Source organism: Gracilinanus agilis, chromosome 5 (assembly GCF_016433145.1).
Source record: "Gracilinanus agilis isolate LMUSP501 chromosome 5, AgileGrace, whole genome shotgun sequence".
In the NCBI taxonomy this organism is placed as follows: Eukaryota; Metazoa; Chordata; class Mammalia; order Didelphimorphia; family Didelphidae; genus Gracilinanus; species Gracilinanus agilis.
Window position 1 is genome coordinate 186,902,222 of NC_058134.1, and position 18,479 is coordinate 186,920,700.

At 36.9% G+C, this 18,479-nt stretch overlaps 1 protein-coding gene across 1 annotated transcript in view; it reads left to right on the top strand.

The window, feature by feature from the left end:
• ABCC9 (ATP binding cassette subfamily C member 9) overlaps positions 1–17,756 on the top strand; it is a 180,356-nt gene extending 162,600 nt beyond the window's left edge. Inside the window, exons 32-39 of the mRNA XM_044678314.1 lie at positions 48–168; positions 1,072–1,202; positions 1,826–1,904; positions 4,735–4,843; positions 6,105–6,208; positions 10,108–10,241; positions 11,718–11,780; positions 16,693–17,756. Of these exons, the coding sequence (XP_044534249.1) occupies positions 48–168; positions 1,072–1,202; positions 1,826–1,904; positions 4,735–4,843; positions 6,105–6,208; positions 10,108–10,241; positions 11,718–11,780; positions 16,693–16,830 (879 nt within the window). The 3' untranslated portion in view covers positions 16,831–17,756. The remainder of the gene's footprint in view (positions 1–47; positions 169–1,071; positions 1,203–1,825; positions 1,905–4,734; positions 4,844–6,104; positions 6,209–10,107; positions 10,242–11,717; positions 11,781–16,692) is intronic.
• Positions 17,757–18,479: the final 723 nt, after the last annotated feature.

Genomic DNA, 18,479 nt, shown 5'->3' on the forward strand with positions numbered 1-18,479 from the left:
TTAAAATAATTCATTTAAAATGATTAACTTTCTTGTCTTCTACATAGATAACAAATTATTTGAATTGGGTTGTGAGAAACTTGGCTGATTTGGAGGTCCAAATGGGAGCAGTAAAGAAAGTGAATAGTTTCTTGACAATGGAGTCTGAAAACTATGAAGGAGCAATGGGTATTGTTCTATATGTTATTTACATTTTCTTTTGTTTGAGGTAAAATTTCAATGTTATTTCTTTATTTTAATAACTAGTCAAAACTATGTTGGAAGTTCAAGTTTTTTTGGCAAAATGGAAATGGGGTAAAGGAAATTATCTGGATAATTCAAATTGAAAGGAATTTTTTGTTTGAACTAATCACAAAATGCTTTAAGTCTTAGCTTTATCTATACAGACCTTTTAAAATATGTAATGTATAAGCAGCCACAAACAATTAAAACTTTAAAAATTAATTATGTGATTATTACTGAAGATCCTTTCTGGCTGTTGAAGGGAGACCAATATTTCTAAAATATTTGTTTTATTGGTTATCATCTAACAATAGATTCTTTATTACTTGATTTAGAATTGAAATTCCAAAGAATCATATAATTTTGGACCTAGATGTGACATTTAAAAGCAATCTAATCCAAACTCCTCAGTTTGCAGATGAGGAATCTGAGTCTGTGAGAGGTTAAATTAATGGCACAGCTGGGACTAGTATCCAGGTCTGGAAGGGTCCCAGGAGCTCTTCAGAGTTCTAGACCTTATTAAGCTATATGATAAAAATGTGGAGCTTAAGATGGATATCAATATTGGCATGATTATGAGCTTTGCTGGGCAAAAATAACTGGCAAGAATTTCCTATCTGACATCTGTAAGGAGTACTTGAAAGTTGGGAAGGCAAGATCCTCATTAATGATCCCAAAATAGAGAAAGAAAAAACAACTTTTAGTTCTGAACTTCTCACCCAGAATGGAATTTTACATAAATAAATATCACAAAATCCATTTCGGTGTTAATTCAAATTTAGAAAGACTTTAGTCTTAGTTGTGGAAGAATAGGGTTTATTGTTTTTAATTTTGTATACATTTTCCCAGATCCATCTCAAGTTCCAGAACACTGGCCACAGGAAGGAGAGATCAAAATTCATGATTTGTGTGTCAGATATGAAAACAATCTCAAGCCAGTTCTTAAACATGTCAAGGCTTACATCAAACCAGGGCAAAAGGTATGGGAGCTTTTGTGGTCATTATTTTATTAATATAAGGTTTGGCAATTGATTAGTTTTACAGGAGGAGTGAGAGTGAAGAAAAGGAATGACACCAAAGTGACTAGCATGTGAAAATGAAAAGATAGTGGTGTTGTCAACATAAAGAGGGAAGTTTAGAAGAAAGGTAGCTTGGGAAAAAATATAATGAATTCTGTTCTGGATGTGTTGGGTTTGGTATACTCTTTATTTATTCTTGTATATGGACTCTATCCCTCATTGTAGTCCAATCATGTCCAAGTCTTCATGCCCCTATTTGAGGTTTTCTTGGTAGAAATACTGGAGTAGCTCATCATTTTTTTCCTCCAACTCATTTTTCAGATGAGAAAACTGAGACAAACAGAGTTAAATGACTTGCTCAGGTTCACAAAGCTAATAAATGAAGCCAGATTCAAATTTAGGAATATGAGTCTTCTTGACTTTAGGCCTGGCACACTAAATGCTGTGCCACCTGGGCCCATCACTACCGCTCCATTTTCCATTAGAATAAAAATCTTTAGTCCTTTTTTGTGTCTCCACTCCTAGAGCCAGCTATTTTAAATGTCACGTAATGTACACCTAAATGTTTGTTGCTCTTGTCCTAGGTTGGCATATGTGGCCGGACTGGCAGTGGAAAGTCATCATTATCACTGGCTTTCTTCAGAATGGTGGATATCTTTGATGGTAAGTTGCTAAGAATTTTCTGCTGGACCTTTTTGTTTTCCCTGAAAAAAATATACTTGCCTTCTAGTTATTTTTATAGTGGTGAAAATAAAATATTTCTAGAACCAAGTACTGTGAAATATGTTTAAATCCCAGTGGTTTTGAGACAAGTTTCCCACAAGTGGATCAGGGTCAAAAATTGTTTTAAAGATAGAAAAGAAAAGCCTACAGCTTATTGCATTTGAGAAAGTAAATTATTTAGCCTTCATTCTCCTTTCCATAGATTCTACTTTAAAAATCATGTTAAATTGGGTAAATATACATATGTGTATATATATATATATATACATGTACATGTACAGATATATGTATATATATAAATACAGCAACTTTCTGTGGAAGAAAGGAAATGGATGAGAGAGATGCAATGGAGGTAGAATTGATAGAACTTGACAAGTGATTGAATGTAGGGAAAAAGAGAATCGAAGATGTCTCTGAGGTTTCAAATCTAAGTAACTGGAACCAATAGGAAAAGGGAAGTTTGAAGGCAAATTAACATTTAGGGTTTGATAATAAATCTTGTGCATGAATTTCATTAGACTATTAAAATTATATATACACATATACTTGACAAATGTATCACACATTTTGTGAGTAAGGTACAGTATTTTTATAAAAGATCATACCTTGTACAATAATATTTACAGGGCCAGTTATTAGTACTAATAGTCACCATTGTCATGAGAAATAATAATGCCATGGAATAATAGAAATTTTGTCCTGAAGAGGACCCATCATATTGCTTGACACAGCAATTTCAATCTGGTATTCTTGAAGGAATGAGTATCAGTCACTCAACTTAAATATTAGCTCAAGAAGGTATATATTTAGAATTTACTAGATCGGTGATGGTGAACCTTTTAGAGATGGACTGTCCTGCCCTGCCCCCGCCCCACCAGAGACCAAGTGCTGCCCACCCCCAACCTCAGACATGGGAGAGAGAAAGGGAGGCGAGGGAGAAAGGGAAGAGAGTGGCTCAGGTGCTCTACCTAGGTAGGGAATAAGTGCCTCCATTGGGCTGGTGGGCAGAGGGATGGGTGATGAAAGGTGTCTATGGATAGGGGGAAGGGAGTGGCCTGAGCCCTCCACTCAGACAGAATAAGTGCTTCCACTGGGCTTCTGGGCAGAGGGGCAGGGAGCAGCTCCACCAGGTCCCTCTGCCTTTCTAGTACTTGACTCTGGTGGGTGACAGTGCACATACCCACAGAGAGATCTCTGCATGCCATCTTTGGCATGTGTGCCATAGATTCATCATCATGGGACTAGATCAACTCTGGGATCTTTTCTAGCTCTGAGATTATCTGAGGGGAGATTCCAGGGATAGATGAGATTTTACACTAGAAAATACATTCTTTTGTAGCAAAAGAGAAGGAAAAGAAATGGAAAGAGCCAAGAATTATATAACACACCCTGTGCTAAACACTTTATAAATACCTCATTTGATCCTTACCCTGGAAAAGTAGATGTTAGTCTGACCTCCATTTTACAGTTAAAGAAACTAAGGCAAACGGAGGTTAAATAACTTGTCCAGGGCCACACAGCTAATAGGAGACTGAGGCTGGTTTTGAGCTCAGATCTTCCTGATTCTAAGCTTAGCACTCTTTCCACGATGCCACCTAGCTGCCTCCCAAAAGGGGGGCAATATTATGTTGCATTTGTGACACACACATATTCCAAGTTTGTTGCTTACCTAAGAGTAAGGGTGGTAAATATTTCATGATAGGAACAAACCAGGAGCATCACCCATTCCTTTTTCTTACTTAAGTTGAGCAACTGAAATCCCTTTCCCTGAGCCGGGGAGGGGGTGGGTTGATTTCATGCCCTAAGAACAGATCGCCTCCACTGTTTTATATGAACACTTGATCACATTTTTAATATAGGTAAGCACATTTAAAACTGACAAACTTTGGAGAAAATACCAGCAACACTGCAAGGTCAAGGGCAACGTGGATGGCATCTGCTGGGAACTGCTGGCACTGAAGCAACATTTCCTGTCCCTCTTAACTAAATAAAAGATGATCTCTAGCATTTATGATGTCCTTAGACCTAAATAGCTTGACACTTCGTTAACATATGATGTTAATAAAACCAAGGTCATGATTTAGATATTCAGGCAGATGAGTTAAGTTTTTCTCCAGTTCTTAACTACAGACAATACTTCTAATTCCCTCAAATATGTTGAAAAGCTGGTCCTGAGGACCCCCGGGGAAAGAGAACAAATTATATATAAATTATATAATATAAAAGAAATGCATTCAATACATAATATATAAATAATATAAAAATAATTTATATATATAATGTTTTATAACAGAAAGAAATTATATATGTATGCATATACATATATAAATCCTGAAATATATTGGGGAGAAGAGATAAAGTTAGGCAAATCTACTTTACTTGATAAAGACACCATGATCATAAAAAATACAACACAATAATTCTTCCAATATATTGGTGGAACACTTAAAACTTGACATCTGTATCAGTTTTTTTTCCTTTCCTATTCCTTTTTTACAATACAAAGAATCTCTAGAAAAATATTTCTTCTGGCTTCTGTGAGTCATATAACTTCACAGAATAAAAATAATTCATTTTTAAAAAGCAATGAAAATTATGATTTTGGTCATTAGTACATATAATTTCTATATGGCAATTTTTATTATTAAAATTTTGTATTCAACTTTGACATTTCACCCCTGAGGCAAAGAAGAATTCCATCTTTACTAAACAAATATAATTTTATTGTTAACTTTACTACATGTTAACTATATTTGTTTATTTTAAACAGGAAAGATTGTCATTGATGGGATAGACATTTCTAAACTCCCACTGCACACCCTACGTTCCAGACTTTCAATCATTCTTCAAGATCCAATACTGTTCAGTGGTTCTATTAGGTAGGTCTCTGATTTGGTGTGAGAAGTGCTAAAACAGCTCTCAAGTGAGGAAACATTTATAAAGCATATACTGAGGACTAAGGTGCTGGGTAAGATATCATGTTTATATACCCTCAAAGGAATTATATCTAGTAAGGAGATAGACAGTAATATATACAATATTACATGAAGTCATTTGCCAAGAACTCCTCCTTCTGCACTTTTCCCCATATCATATCTCTCAGATGTCTTCTATCTCCTCCTTCATTCCAGTTTCTGATGAAGAGAGGGCCCTTCTCTTTGCTAAAGCCAACCTCTCCACAGTCAGTCTTGATCCCATCCACCGCCTTCTGTCTTCTCCATCAAATTATCCCCACTGTTGTCTCCACACTCTCTAATCTTGGATCTCTTCTTATCTACTGTTTCCTTCTCTTCCACCTACAAAAATGCCTGTCTCCCCAATCTTTAAAAAAATAGCCTCAAAAATATGCATTTAATATGTACTTGTTGGCTGATTGATTTATAAAGACTTCTAGAAAAAAAGTATCCTGTGAGTTCTAAGGGAGTAGGTTGTTATTGATGTGAAGAATTCAAGAAACTTCATAGAGAGGTTTTAATTTGAATTTTAAAAATGGATATGAATCCGTGTGTGAATTAAAGTAGAGAGGGAAAGTTAAGAAATAAAATGAGTGTTACTTTGAGCCCTCCATGTATATGCTAAAAAGTTTACAGAAGATGCTATTCTCTTTAAGTATGTGTATAAAGATGTCTGCAATAAAAGACTAGGGCTGTTTATACAAGGCACAATTATGCAAGTGATAATGTTTGAAGTTTTCCCATTAGAAATGTAGCACTTAGATTCACCAATTTTATTATGGTTAGCCTTATCTGAAAGATTCAAAACAGAATGTTCCTGAAGAATTAAAACATAAGACAATGCCAGGCATGATATTAGTTCACATTTCTTTTTTACAACATATCAGTGCTGTCTCATTTTCCTTTTCCTTTTTTTTTTTAATACCATTATCCTTTCATTATCACTTCCCTGTGCTAATGTCACTTCCCTATGATACATTCACTTCCTTGTGATTCTACCTTAGAATCTTCTTTCCTTATAATAATGTATGGTTAACCAAAACAGACACATTGTAATATATAAATATCATAACTACAACTCTATCGAGCACAGTGCTTTGCTGTGCACAATAACGTGATTAAATATTCACTTCTTTTTATTGCTCAACAAATTCCACTTGACTGATAAATTGATTTTCCCTTACAGATTTAACCTAGATCCTGAATGTAAATGTACTGATGATAGACTTTGGGAAGCTCTAGAAATTGCACAGCTCAAGAATATGGTCAAGTCACTTCCAGGAGGTCTGGGTATGTCTTTGAACACACCAATTTAATGTCTTTTTTTTTAATCTACATTTGCTTACATTCATGGTCTATTCATTTGTAGTGAGTTCATCTGTATATCTGTAGTAAGTTCATTAGAATAACATGGAATTAGCCTCCTTAGCCTAACATCACTTTATACAAGACTTTTTTTTGCTGTTTCTTCAGAAGTTAAATCACTTGGAATGATGTCCTAGAGGACCAGCTTTATGTCAATAGATGTTCCAGATTTAGACAAAATTCTTGTGTATCTATACTAACCATTTTTAGGGGGAGAAAATGACTTTCACATTTCCCCCATTCTTATCAAATGCCTATGAAGGCATGCACATAACTCTTTAAAATAGTGTTCCCTATGCATACAGAACCCGCTATTAAGTGCTGTTAATGAGAGGTCCATTTGGTATTGCCGTGTTTCTTAGAGTGACTAGAATTGTGTAGAAGGAAACAACCTTCCATCTACACAGGCTTGTATTTTGCTACTTGGAGTAATTAGTGTTCAAGGAATTTTTGCTTTAATATCAAAAGTAAAATTTTATGTGTATCCCACTAGTATGTGTGACCTTGGACAAATCACTTAACCTCTATTTCAGTTTAGTCATCTGTAAAATAAGATAATAAAAGCACCTACTTCCTAGGGTTGTTGTGAGGATCAAATGAGATAATTAGAAAATGTTTAGCATGTAGCACCTGACACACAGTAAGTCCAATACAAATGGAATCTTTATCTCTGTCTCAATTCTTAGGGGAAAAGGTTCAAGGAATATTTACAAATAATAAGTGTGTATTAACCTATATTTTTATTTAATTTAATTTTAAATTTAAATTTAAAATTTTTTGAAATTTTTATTTAATTTAATTGATTAATGTAGAATATTTTTCCATGGTTACATGATTCATGTTCTTTCCCTCCCCCGCACCTCCCATAGCTGATGTGCAATTCCACTGGGTTCTGCATGTGTCATTGATCAAGACCTATTTCCATATTATTGATATTAGCACTTTTGTGCTCATTTAGAGTCAGTATTCCCAATCATATCCCCATCCACCCATTTAATCAAGCAGTTGTTTTTCTTCTGTGTTTCTACTCCCAGAGTTCTTCCTCTGAATGTAGATAGTGTTCTTTCTCATAAGTCTCTTAGAGTTTTCCTGGATCATTGCAGTGCTGCAGTAGAGAAGTCTGTTACATTGGCTTGTACCACAGGGTATATCCGTCTCTGTGTATAATCTTCTCCTGGTTCTGCTCCTTTCACTTTGCATCAATTCTTGGAGGTCATCCCAGTTCACATGGAATTCCTCCAGTTCATTATTCCTTTGAGCACAATATTAACCTATACTTTTAATTTAATTTGATAACCTAATTGGTTATTTCAAGATTAATTTAACTTTCAAGTTGATTATTCCTTCTGTCCCCCTCTTTCAACTATATTCGTGAGGGTGGTTACTACTTGGATTATGATCTACCTGGTTCCACTAATTGTATTTTGGGCACTTTATAAGACATGGAATCCATATTGCCAGGGTCTCTAGATTCTGCATTCCAAATAGTAAATTGCCACGAAGAGCCTCCAACTTCAATCTGAATGTCTAATACAAATGTGTAATCATTGTCAGAAATAAAGCAGTAGTAACAGGAAGGGTAGAGTTAATGAAGGTAACTGGGAAGTTAACCTGGACTAGACATGACAACTTATAGCAACTGGAAGTTATTGCCATTCAGATCCAAAGTAATAAAGTCCACAACTGTTGAGTAAAATGTGCCTTGTTTTTTGTTTAGTCATTTTCAGTTGTGTCTGATTCTTTGTGACCCCTTTTGGGGGTTTTCTTGGCAGAGATACTGTAGTGTTTTGCCATTTCCTTTTCAAGCTCTTTTTACAGATGAGGAAACTGAGGCAAACAGGGTTAAATGACTTGCTCAGGGTCATATAGCTACTAAATGTCTGAGGCTGGATTTGAATTGAGGTATTCCTGACTCCAGACCTGGAATTCTATCCACTGTGTCACCAAGTTGCATGTGTGTCTTATCTGGTATGTACCTTAGGTATATTTGTGTCAAGAGGAACTTATCCAAGGCAGATGAGGGTTTTTTTTAAGATCCTAATTTAGTTGTCCGGGAAAGACATCCTACCTTTGAGAGTTAATTAAGTGGTCTCCCTTCTGAGTAAAAACTCACATAACTAAGGATATGTCATATCATGGAAACTGATATTGGGAACTTTGCTTCAGAAGCTTTATGGTGAATTTTACAGACATTCTCAAAGAGGTTGTTCTAAGGCATCTCAAGACTTCTTTTGATGTTTCCTTTGAGGTCCCAGCCAGCCAACATAAGGATTGGTAGAATTAGACATTAACCCATTGTATTCTCATTCCTTTTGTTTTTCCTCAGCAACAGCATACCTAATCAATTACAATGAACCAAACCTTCATTTAAGTGATAGGTATATAGCAGAGAGGTATAACAATTTTCTGGGTTGACAAATCTGCATTTAATAATATTCACTTTGTAAAATGTCAGCATAATAAAATGGGAAACGAATGAATTGAAAGGGCCATAGCATACTTGGGAGCCAGGCCCCTGCAGGACCAGTGAAGGGATGAGGGATCTACCCTCTGCCCCATCCCTTTCCCTACTCCTCTCTGGCAGACTGTGGAGATTCTGGTGGAGGTTGAGACCGCATCTTTTTTCTCTGGATATTTCCTCATCTGCTTCTCTGCTGGCTGTTTTATCCATGACACATTGGGCATCATGGTGAGCAAGCTGGCTAGGGCATCTTGGGAACATGGCCCTTCACATCCTGGCCATCTTTGCCTTTGTCTTGGTCATCTTTAAGAGCTGCTTTATGACAGGTGGGGTCCTGACCTTCTTTGTGGAAGTCAGCAATAACTTCCTTATGAAAAGAATGATGATGAAGTTTAGCAACCATCAGGACAGTGTTTTCTACAAGGTCAATAAACATATCAACCTGGTCATGTACTACCTGCCCTACCCCTCACCCTCCTGCCTACCTCATCACCTTTTTCCTTTACTATCTGGGCCAGAGGACACCGGGCCCCTTTCAGCTCAGCATCTTGATGATGTTGGATTCGATGATTCTCATCAATTTTTCCACCCCTCCTTCAACTAGACTTCTGTTCAGATAGGGCTTCCCCTTGGTATAACAAAGACAAGTTTCTGACTGAATTGGTCCAGTCCATCATGTGGTAACTGCAGAGACTTACTTTAATCCATGTGGCATAGTTCCTCTTCTGCCATGGGTACCTATTTCTCTACCAATTTATATACACTATTGAGTTGGGGGAAAGGGCTATGATGTGCTATAATGGAAAAAATCAAATACCGTAGGTTTTAGTTCCAACTCTGCCACTGAAGCTAGACACCTTCAAGCAATCTATTTTCTGAGACTCCATTTCTCTCTCTGTAAAATGTTAGTTGAACTCCAACTCCAACTTTGCTTCCAGCCCTAGAAATTTATGATTCAATGATAATACACTTTTGGCCCCAAACAAAATGACTTAGTATAATGGTAATTAGAATTTATTAAGCACTGTGCTTTGGTGCTAGGGATAAAAACACAAGCCTGAGACAATCCCTGCCCTTAAAAAGTTTACATTTTACTGGGCAAGAGACAACTACCTTTGCCAAAATTGAGATAATCCAAGTTTTTCTGCCTTATTCAAGCTTCCTCCTCACTATCTCCAAAAAAAAAAATCATCTGTTAGTGGAAGTAGTCCAAAGAGTACTTTGCCTCTGGAAAACAATATTGTCAGTAGCCTGTGTGTTATCTTGGGACACAGTGGCTTCTTCCCAACATATCCTTCTATTTTGTTCATGGAAACTTTCACTTGTGCTCCTCTGACATAATCTTTGCTTCTTCTTGATCTAGATGCGATTGTCACTGAAGGTGGAGAAAATTTTAGCGTGGGACAAAGACAGTTGTTTTGCCTTGCCAGAGCCTTTGTCCGCAAGAGCAGCATTCTCATCATGGATGAAGCCACGGCTTCTATTGATATGGCTACAGTGAGTGAATAGCTTCAGTTTTTAAAGTTGACTTAACTATGGTTTAAGGGAATGTGCTGTATAGGAGTGCCTGTTGAGCTTCTCAAAGTCCAGGTAGTTGGCCTAGATTATTGGTCTATGTAGCTTCTTGACTAAACATCTACAACAAAAGAAGAAAACTTTATACATATATGTTTATACATGCATAAAAAGGTATACTTGCATATATATATATATATATATTACTCTGTATATGCAGGCATTCCATTTATCAATGAAGATTTGAAACTATCCTGCAGCATTTGGTACAAGAAAGTAGGCTGAAGTTTAAGTGACAGCCAGCATGCATCAAAGGTGGAATTTGAGTCCAAATTTTCTAATGCTAAGGCCAATTTTCTATCTACTTTACCTTATGCTATTCTCTCTCCCTCTCTCTCTCTCTCTCTCTCTCTCTCTCTCTCTCTCTCTCTCTCTCTCTCTCTCTCTCTCTCTCGTAGTATTTATTGGGATATCCATTTTGTGCCACAGGACCTTCAGAATTACAAACAGATTAGATTGGGACCTCCTTTCTTCAGAAAACTCATAATATGATAGGGCAGGACTCTCTCTCTCTCTCTCTCTCTCTCTCTCTCTATATATATATATATATATATATATATATATATATGTATATGCATATGTATGTATTCTTGGCAAGCAATGTAGAGTGCATAATTTTAAAATAATTTTTCCTTAGACAAGAATGGAAGAATTAGCAACTTTCAAAAATTCAAGGCTGAGCTCTGGGATTCCAGTTGAGCACTGACCTAATACTTAATATTTTTTTCTAATTAACATAAAAAACCCAAACTAAAATTGTTTAATGACATTACATGGCAACAATGCCCATTTAGAACCATAATTTTCTGTTTTAAATATTAGTGTGGTGTTTTACTGTCAGTACCCTACCCTTACACACACACACACACACACACACACACACACACACACACACACACACACACACACAGATAAAATCCTTTTAAAACTATTATAGGGGTTGAGGGATGATGGGTCAATTGATATTTGGGTGTGGAATGTTGCATATACTTTCAGATACAATTAATGCATACATTGGTTTTCCTAAAGAGTTGTTATTCCTTTTCTTTTTAACATTTTTGGTAGAAGGAATAAGGCTATGAAGGAGAAGGAAGATGGCTGTATTTGAAAATAAAATAGTGATTTAATTTGATGCTTTTGAAGAGTGAAAAAAACAAAACATATAATGAATCAAGAACAGGTAACAGAAGTTGGACAGAGCATGGAACAGTCCTAGAAAGACTGTCAAGAATTACAAAGCCAGAATGATAGGAGATTAATGAAGGGGGACAAAAAGGGGTATTTTTTAAAGCTATACAGAGAAGAAACTAAGGACAACAGAAAGTACTTTTTCTTCTTAGTTATGTTAACCTTAAAAGAGTGAGAAAAAGAATGACTTCTGGTGCCTTTGTTTTACAGGAAAACATTTTGCAAAAAGTGGTAATGACTGCCTTTGCAGACCGCACAGTTGTAACAATTGCTGTAAGTATGGGAGACATTATTCATTTGATCCTTCTCAGTCCTTCATTCCTAAATTTGGCCATCTTCCTTGACTTTTGAATGATTAAAATACATTTATATATTAAATTAGTTATTCCTCTAACAGAGTTACTGCATATGTGCTCCCCAAAACAAGAGAAAATTATCTCCAGCTTAAAATCTTTAAGTCAAAACTTCCAAACTATCTTTGGGTACTTCAGTTTAAAAATAAACTGTATGTGTGGATCTATGGCCCTAAATCCAGAGGAATTCATTTGATGTTTATACATTTAATCCTACTCTTTTGCAGTGGAAGGCTATTCCTCCATGACAAAGATATTAATTCATATGGAACAGTTCTATTCTTCAACAGATGTTTCACTTGCTTTCCCAGGAGCATAATCTGGTGGTCTGAGCAGCAGTTTAGGAATCAGGATTCCTAAATTTGATTGCCAAATATGCTACTGGTTTTCTGCACCTAATTTAAGTGCTGTCATTGATACCACTGAGGAAGAATAGTCACTGTCCTTGTAGCATGGTTCGACTTTACTTAATTTTGGAAAATGCTATGTTCTTGTCATCAAAATGACTGCAGCATATCATTTTCATGCTGTACCTTTATCTTAAAACTTTTAAATAATTTATTGTATTTCCTACTTGATATAAATTCTTGGGTTTTTTTCTCCATCTAACTTCTTTTCCTTTCACTGGTTGTTGGGAAAATTCTTGCTTGTATTCAGAATCTATTATTCAGAATCTTTATCTTTCAGTAAGCCTGGACATCTTCCCTCCTGCTGACTCTTCCTCTTGTTCTCCTTTCTGTTCTTTTCTTTCCAGCATCGAGTGTCTTCTATCATGGATGCTGGCCTTGTTTTAGTATTTTCTGAGGGTATTTTAGTGGAATGTGACTCTGTTCCAAACTTGCTTGCTCACAAGAATGGCCTCTTTTCCACTTTGGTGATGACCCACAAATAGACCATCACAATCTACTCAACATTTAAAGCATCTCATTCTCTGGTAGTTATTTTACCAGCTTCTGTACCATAATGTAAAGATAACTATATACAAGGGTGTGGAAGTACAGTGGAGAGAGTGGCTTGCCACTGGCCTATATTGCCCTAAAGAAAAAAATAATTGGCTTGAATGGGATAAATTTATATTATTTAAATTATGCAAATGTCTATAAACATATGCATATTAACATAAATTGGGTAAAATAACATGATTTTAATTTGATGTCAAGAATGAATCTATTGCCACTAGATTAATTTTTTCATCTAAAGGGCCAGTTTCAGTGTCTCTCAGTGTGTTACTTATGTGCTTTCATAAATATTATGCATGTCTGTTGTTTGGTTTTTGAAGAGTGATTTACTGAAATTAATTTTCTGTGGCTTAAAGTCTTGCCAAGATGGCATGCATGGAGTTGCTGTACTGGTCCAAATTGGCTGTGTGTGTGTGTGTGTGTGTGTGTGTGTGTGTGTGTGTGCACGTGCATATGAGTAGGGGTGATGTTAAGAAAGGGCAAGTGGGAAAGATGGACGAGGAGGAGGACAGCTTACACAAATTTGGGAGAGAAATGATCCCCACCAACCCTGATAAATACAAAAGTGTGACCTAGAGTTTTTCTTTTGCACCCTGCCTAACTCTGTACTCTCTCAGTGTCCTCCTTCTATCATATCTTTCCTACATATTTAGCCTTCTTATGACCTGAAAAAGAAATAATATATTTGTAAAACAGTTTTCAAACTTTCAAATGTTGTATAAATGACACTGCTGTTATTGTTGATCGTTCCTTATTCCATGGAAGGGTTACCTGATAAATTCACTGAACCTGCCTGGTACCACGTAAGTTGATCCATGTAAGCAACAATCTACTTTACATCTTGCAAGTCTGGCTATGATTCCCATTATGCAGAGGACATGGGGCTACTACATAGCCTGGCATGGAAGATTACCTGGCATGCACTGGTACATTGCAGGAACATTGTATCTTCTTGCCTGATTTCTGCTCTTTATGTTGTTAATAGTTCCTCGTGACTCAATCCATGTATCACTTTAACCACCTTCCTTTCTGCAACCCACTTGGAGGATAAGGTACCATTTGCTTAACAGAAATCTTTTTTTTTTCTCAATTAATGGTGGATTTGGCTGTAAGGGAGAATCATGGTTGGGACCAAAAGTCAGACCATCTCTTCTCTGAAGCCCTAGAAAAGGCCTTTACAGGGAAGGAAATAAGGAGGAATTTGCCTTTTTTTTTTTTTCTGTGATAAGGGTACCTATTTTTTCCTTAATTAAGAACCTTTCTATTGATTTTATCGAATGACCTAGAAAATTAAGGAAATATCTTAAGAAAGACTTGTTTCAGGCCAAAAACTCTCAAATACTGAAGCACTAAATGTTACTCACATATTAAAATGTATTGTTTCCATTGGCGATTAGATTAGTTCCGTCAGAAAGAATTAAGAATTTTGTCAACATTATTACCACTGACAGCATTTTATTTTTTTAAAATAACAATAATTTGGATTAGTCAGATGAAACTAAACTACATTTGCCATCTTGGCCAAAGTTTCCAACTTTTTAGTCCTTATCTTTTAATATAAATACAATGTTAGTGTAGCAAGCCAATGTTTATGGCAATCTATTAATGGATTTGGAGGCCTACTTGTTTCTTTCAGTGAATGGTTGAATTAATTTTTTAAAGATATCAATTGTTAGGAAAAAGAAGAATTAGGGTTTAGTTTAATTTTGTTTTTATTAAAGTATACATGTGTACAGCAAACCTTACACAGCCCACCAAGTCTGTTTTTTCCAGAGAGAAGAGTAGCTGACCTTATTCAAAGAAAAGTTCTTATAAAAAGAAAAACAACTCACTTCCTTCCCCCATTTCCCCAAGGGCAATACTTTTTTAATATTCTCTGTTGTGTATATTCAAAGCTAACATAGCTTATGATAGTACTAACAATCCATAGATTAAAAAAATAAATGAACAACTTCTAGTTCCTGTCACACTCCATATGAGTATCATCTGTTGTCTGGGAGACAACTATAATATCAAGCTTTTTTTTTTTTTTTTTTTTTTATCCTGGGACTCCATTCTAGGAGCATAGGGCCACAACCAGTAAGCAATGGGACACACAGTCGCTCAGGGTCACCCAGCTGGGAAGTGTCTGAGGCCGGACTTGAACCTAGGACCTTTCGTCTCTAGGCCTGGCTCTCAATCCACTGAGCTAGCCCAGCTGCCCCTACTTTAGGTTGCAGTTTCTTTAGCAGATGTAGTTTTTACAGGGTGGGGTTGCTAGCCCCACGCCCAACCCTCCTCCTTATCCGGGCTAGGGACCGTCCTTGGCCCAGGAGTGGTAAGGGTGGGCAGTAGGGGTCAAGTGACTTGCCCAAGGTCACATAGCTGGAAATGTCCGAGGCCGGACTTGAACCTAGGACCTCCAGTCTCTAGGCCTGGCTCTCAATCCACTGAGCCACTCAGCTGCCCCAAATATCAATCTTAGACACTGCAAATGTCCCCAGAAAACTTCCCACTGCTGAGGTACCACAACACATTTTTAAGGATTAAAATGGGGCTACTAAGAGAAGCCACTAAGAAATACTGGTGAACCAAGGCTTGCTAAGCATGCTAACATAATGTTGATAAATGTATAATAATAAATGATAAATGCAGTTTTTTTAATTGTAAGATGAGGGTAACTCCATAGTTCTCCCAAGATTCACCATTAACAGATACTACCACCACCACCACCCCAGTCTTTGTGAGGGATTCAAAAAATGGGGAAAGGGGGGCAGCTGGGTAGCTCAGTGGATTGAGAGCCAGGCCTAGAGACGGGAGGTCCTAGGTTCAAATCTGGCCTCAGACACTTCCCAGCTGTGTGACCCTGGGCAAGTCACTTGACCCCCATTGCCTACCCTTACCACTCTTCTGCCTTGGAGCCAATACACAGTATTGACTCCAAGACGGAAGGTAAGGGTTTAAAAAAAAAAAAAAAATGGGGAAAGGTGAGGCTTCCTGAGTAGCTCCTTGCCTGGTCTAACAATCATAATTGTTTCAAACAAGACACTCTCATTGTATGCCAGATAACCTCTCAAAAGTTTCTTCCTGCCTTTCATAGCTTGCCATAATACGTTAAACTGTGACATTGGCCACAAGCATAGGCTGGATCTAGACAAGGAAGTACAAAATTATGCAGAGAATATTGATATGACTGTAACCAGAGTAAAATTTCTGGAGCTTTATGTGGGAGGATCCATGTGTATGGAAAATCTGCTTTCTCTTCACTGCAGTCCTTCATCCACCCTACACTTCCAAGCACTTTGCTACCTCTGTCCCTAGTGGCACTCTTCCTGAGTGTCCTGACCCTCTCTTGGTGTCTGCCTTTCCCCAGAGGCATATCTGCTTTCCCCTCACCCACCTCTTTCCCAGAGGGTAAGTTGTAGAGAGCTGTACCCTGGGGAACATACTGTCCCTGGCCCAGGACAGTTTTCCCATACTAGGGTAACCCACCTTGGACACTACAATTCCTACTTAGATCTCTGGATACTGGTCTACCACAGCTCCTTTTAATATTCATTAAATATCATTCATTCATTCAACAAAGAGCTATTCAACTAGTTTATCTGATCACTATGAAGACAAGCTGCAGCAAACCATAGAGAGATTACATCCTGATCTAAGTGAAGTTCTTTATATATCTGTGGCCATAGTAGCAAGGATTTAGAAGTCTACAAGTAAATGGTACCTCGTTGTATAAAAAAGTTAATGTACTTCCTGCATCTCTTTACTTACAGACCAAGAATAATGAATTCATTTGATCATATACCTAAAATATTTTCTTTGAAAACTGTTAATTTATGCTCCTGAAAGACTGTAATAATAATATATTGGATTTGTCTTCTCCCCATACAGCATCGAGTTCACACTATCCTGACAGCAGACCTGGTCATTGTGATGAGGCGAGGGAATATTTTAGAATACGACACTCCAGAAAGCCTCTTGGCTCAGGAAGATGGTGTATTCGCTTCTTTTGTTCGGGCAGACATGTAAAAGAGGGCCTAAATGTCATTTACAACGTTAAAGCAAAACTCAACTATCATCTATTTAATGGAGTATCTTTTCTAATCTTTGGGGAAAAGTGTCATTTTAACTCTTTTTCCAATTTGTAGCTAACAAAGAGTCCTTCCTATATGAAGGACACTTTTAAAAATAATAAAAAATATCACTTCACCAAAGAGCATACACATCTTCCCAGCCTTAGCTCGCCTACTGTTTTTTATGTTTCTCCTAGATAGCAATTACTTCTTGTTGTTTCATTGTCAATACAGTAATGATGAGAAGGCCTTACCTTTGAGAATGGCAGGGTATATTGGAACAGTTAGACTACCTATGAGGATAAAGTTACAAAGTCCTGATTTGATCTAACCTCATCTTTGGTAATTCTTTGCAGAGGATTCTCAGCAACATAACCACTTCATTTGTATTAATATATTTTCAAGAACACTGATCACAAAGCATTCATACTTTATTATTGATGTCTTCAGAAGATGAAGTAAGGAAATAAAAAAGAATTCACTCTCTGTATATTGTACTTTTACTACACTGCTTAATCCATACCGATGAATAGTTTTTCTCTGTCTCTATCTCTTGGTTTGGCCTGTTACAAGGAAATCATCAAATTTCTAGTAAATATTAAATCACACTCTAATTTAGCAATCCTTGACTGACAATTTAAGGATTTGGAAAACATACTCAATCTTTCCTACATCTATAATTAGCAAGAAGAGAGTTTAATACATCAAGAACACTTTCTTCTCCAACATTATAAGCTTCTTGAGGCTAAGCATTATGTTTCAACCATCCTTATATCCTTCCATAGCTTCACACTTCATAAATGTTTAATAAATGTTTGTTGGACAAATTAATTTCAGGCTTAAATGTTAACTAGGATAAAAAATAAACTCTTATTTGTTCAGTGATTGAGTAGTTGCATTCTCTCTCTTCTGTTGTTCTCATTTGTAAGCCCTAGAGCACTGCCCTACATTCGAAGCATTCTGTGGGTACCCACTCAATGACATAGCTCATGACCCTCTGTTGATGTGTTTAATTGGCCAGACAGGGAGACGCATTCCTTCATAACAAAAGACAAAAAACATTTAATCAAACAAATAAAGTAAGATAAGGGAAAAAATCATCTTAAACAAATATAGGCTATATTCTTATATGTATCACAATTATAAAGAACTGGTATTGGGGATGGCACATATTCATACATGACCAGGAGATTTCCATGGACAGAATCCTAGGAAGGACCCACATGTCAGACACATGCATAGCTAGGATAACGCATACCTCCAACACTGAGGAATACAGAAGTCATCTGGGAAAGTTATTGCTCAGCCTTCTGCCAGGTATCCTATCTCTGTGCTGAACATCACATCTTCCCTTTTGAGTTGTCTCTGCTGGGCATGTTCTGTGGTCTTTTGTTTGCCAAGCTACTATCTTCTACCATCTTCTGGATCTCAGCAACCCTGACTCTTCAGGGCCAGCTGCCATTCTCTATTGTCCTTATCTGAAATGCAGCGGCTAGAAGGCTTTCTCTTTGACAGAGTCAGCTACTATTAATGCATAGTTTATGGCTGAATGTGAGCCAAATGAGCCAGATGAAGCAAGAGACAATAAAAGCTAATAGAATACTT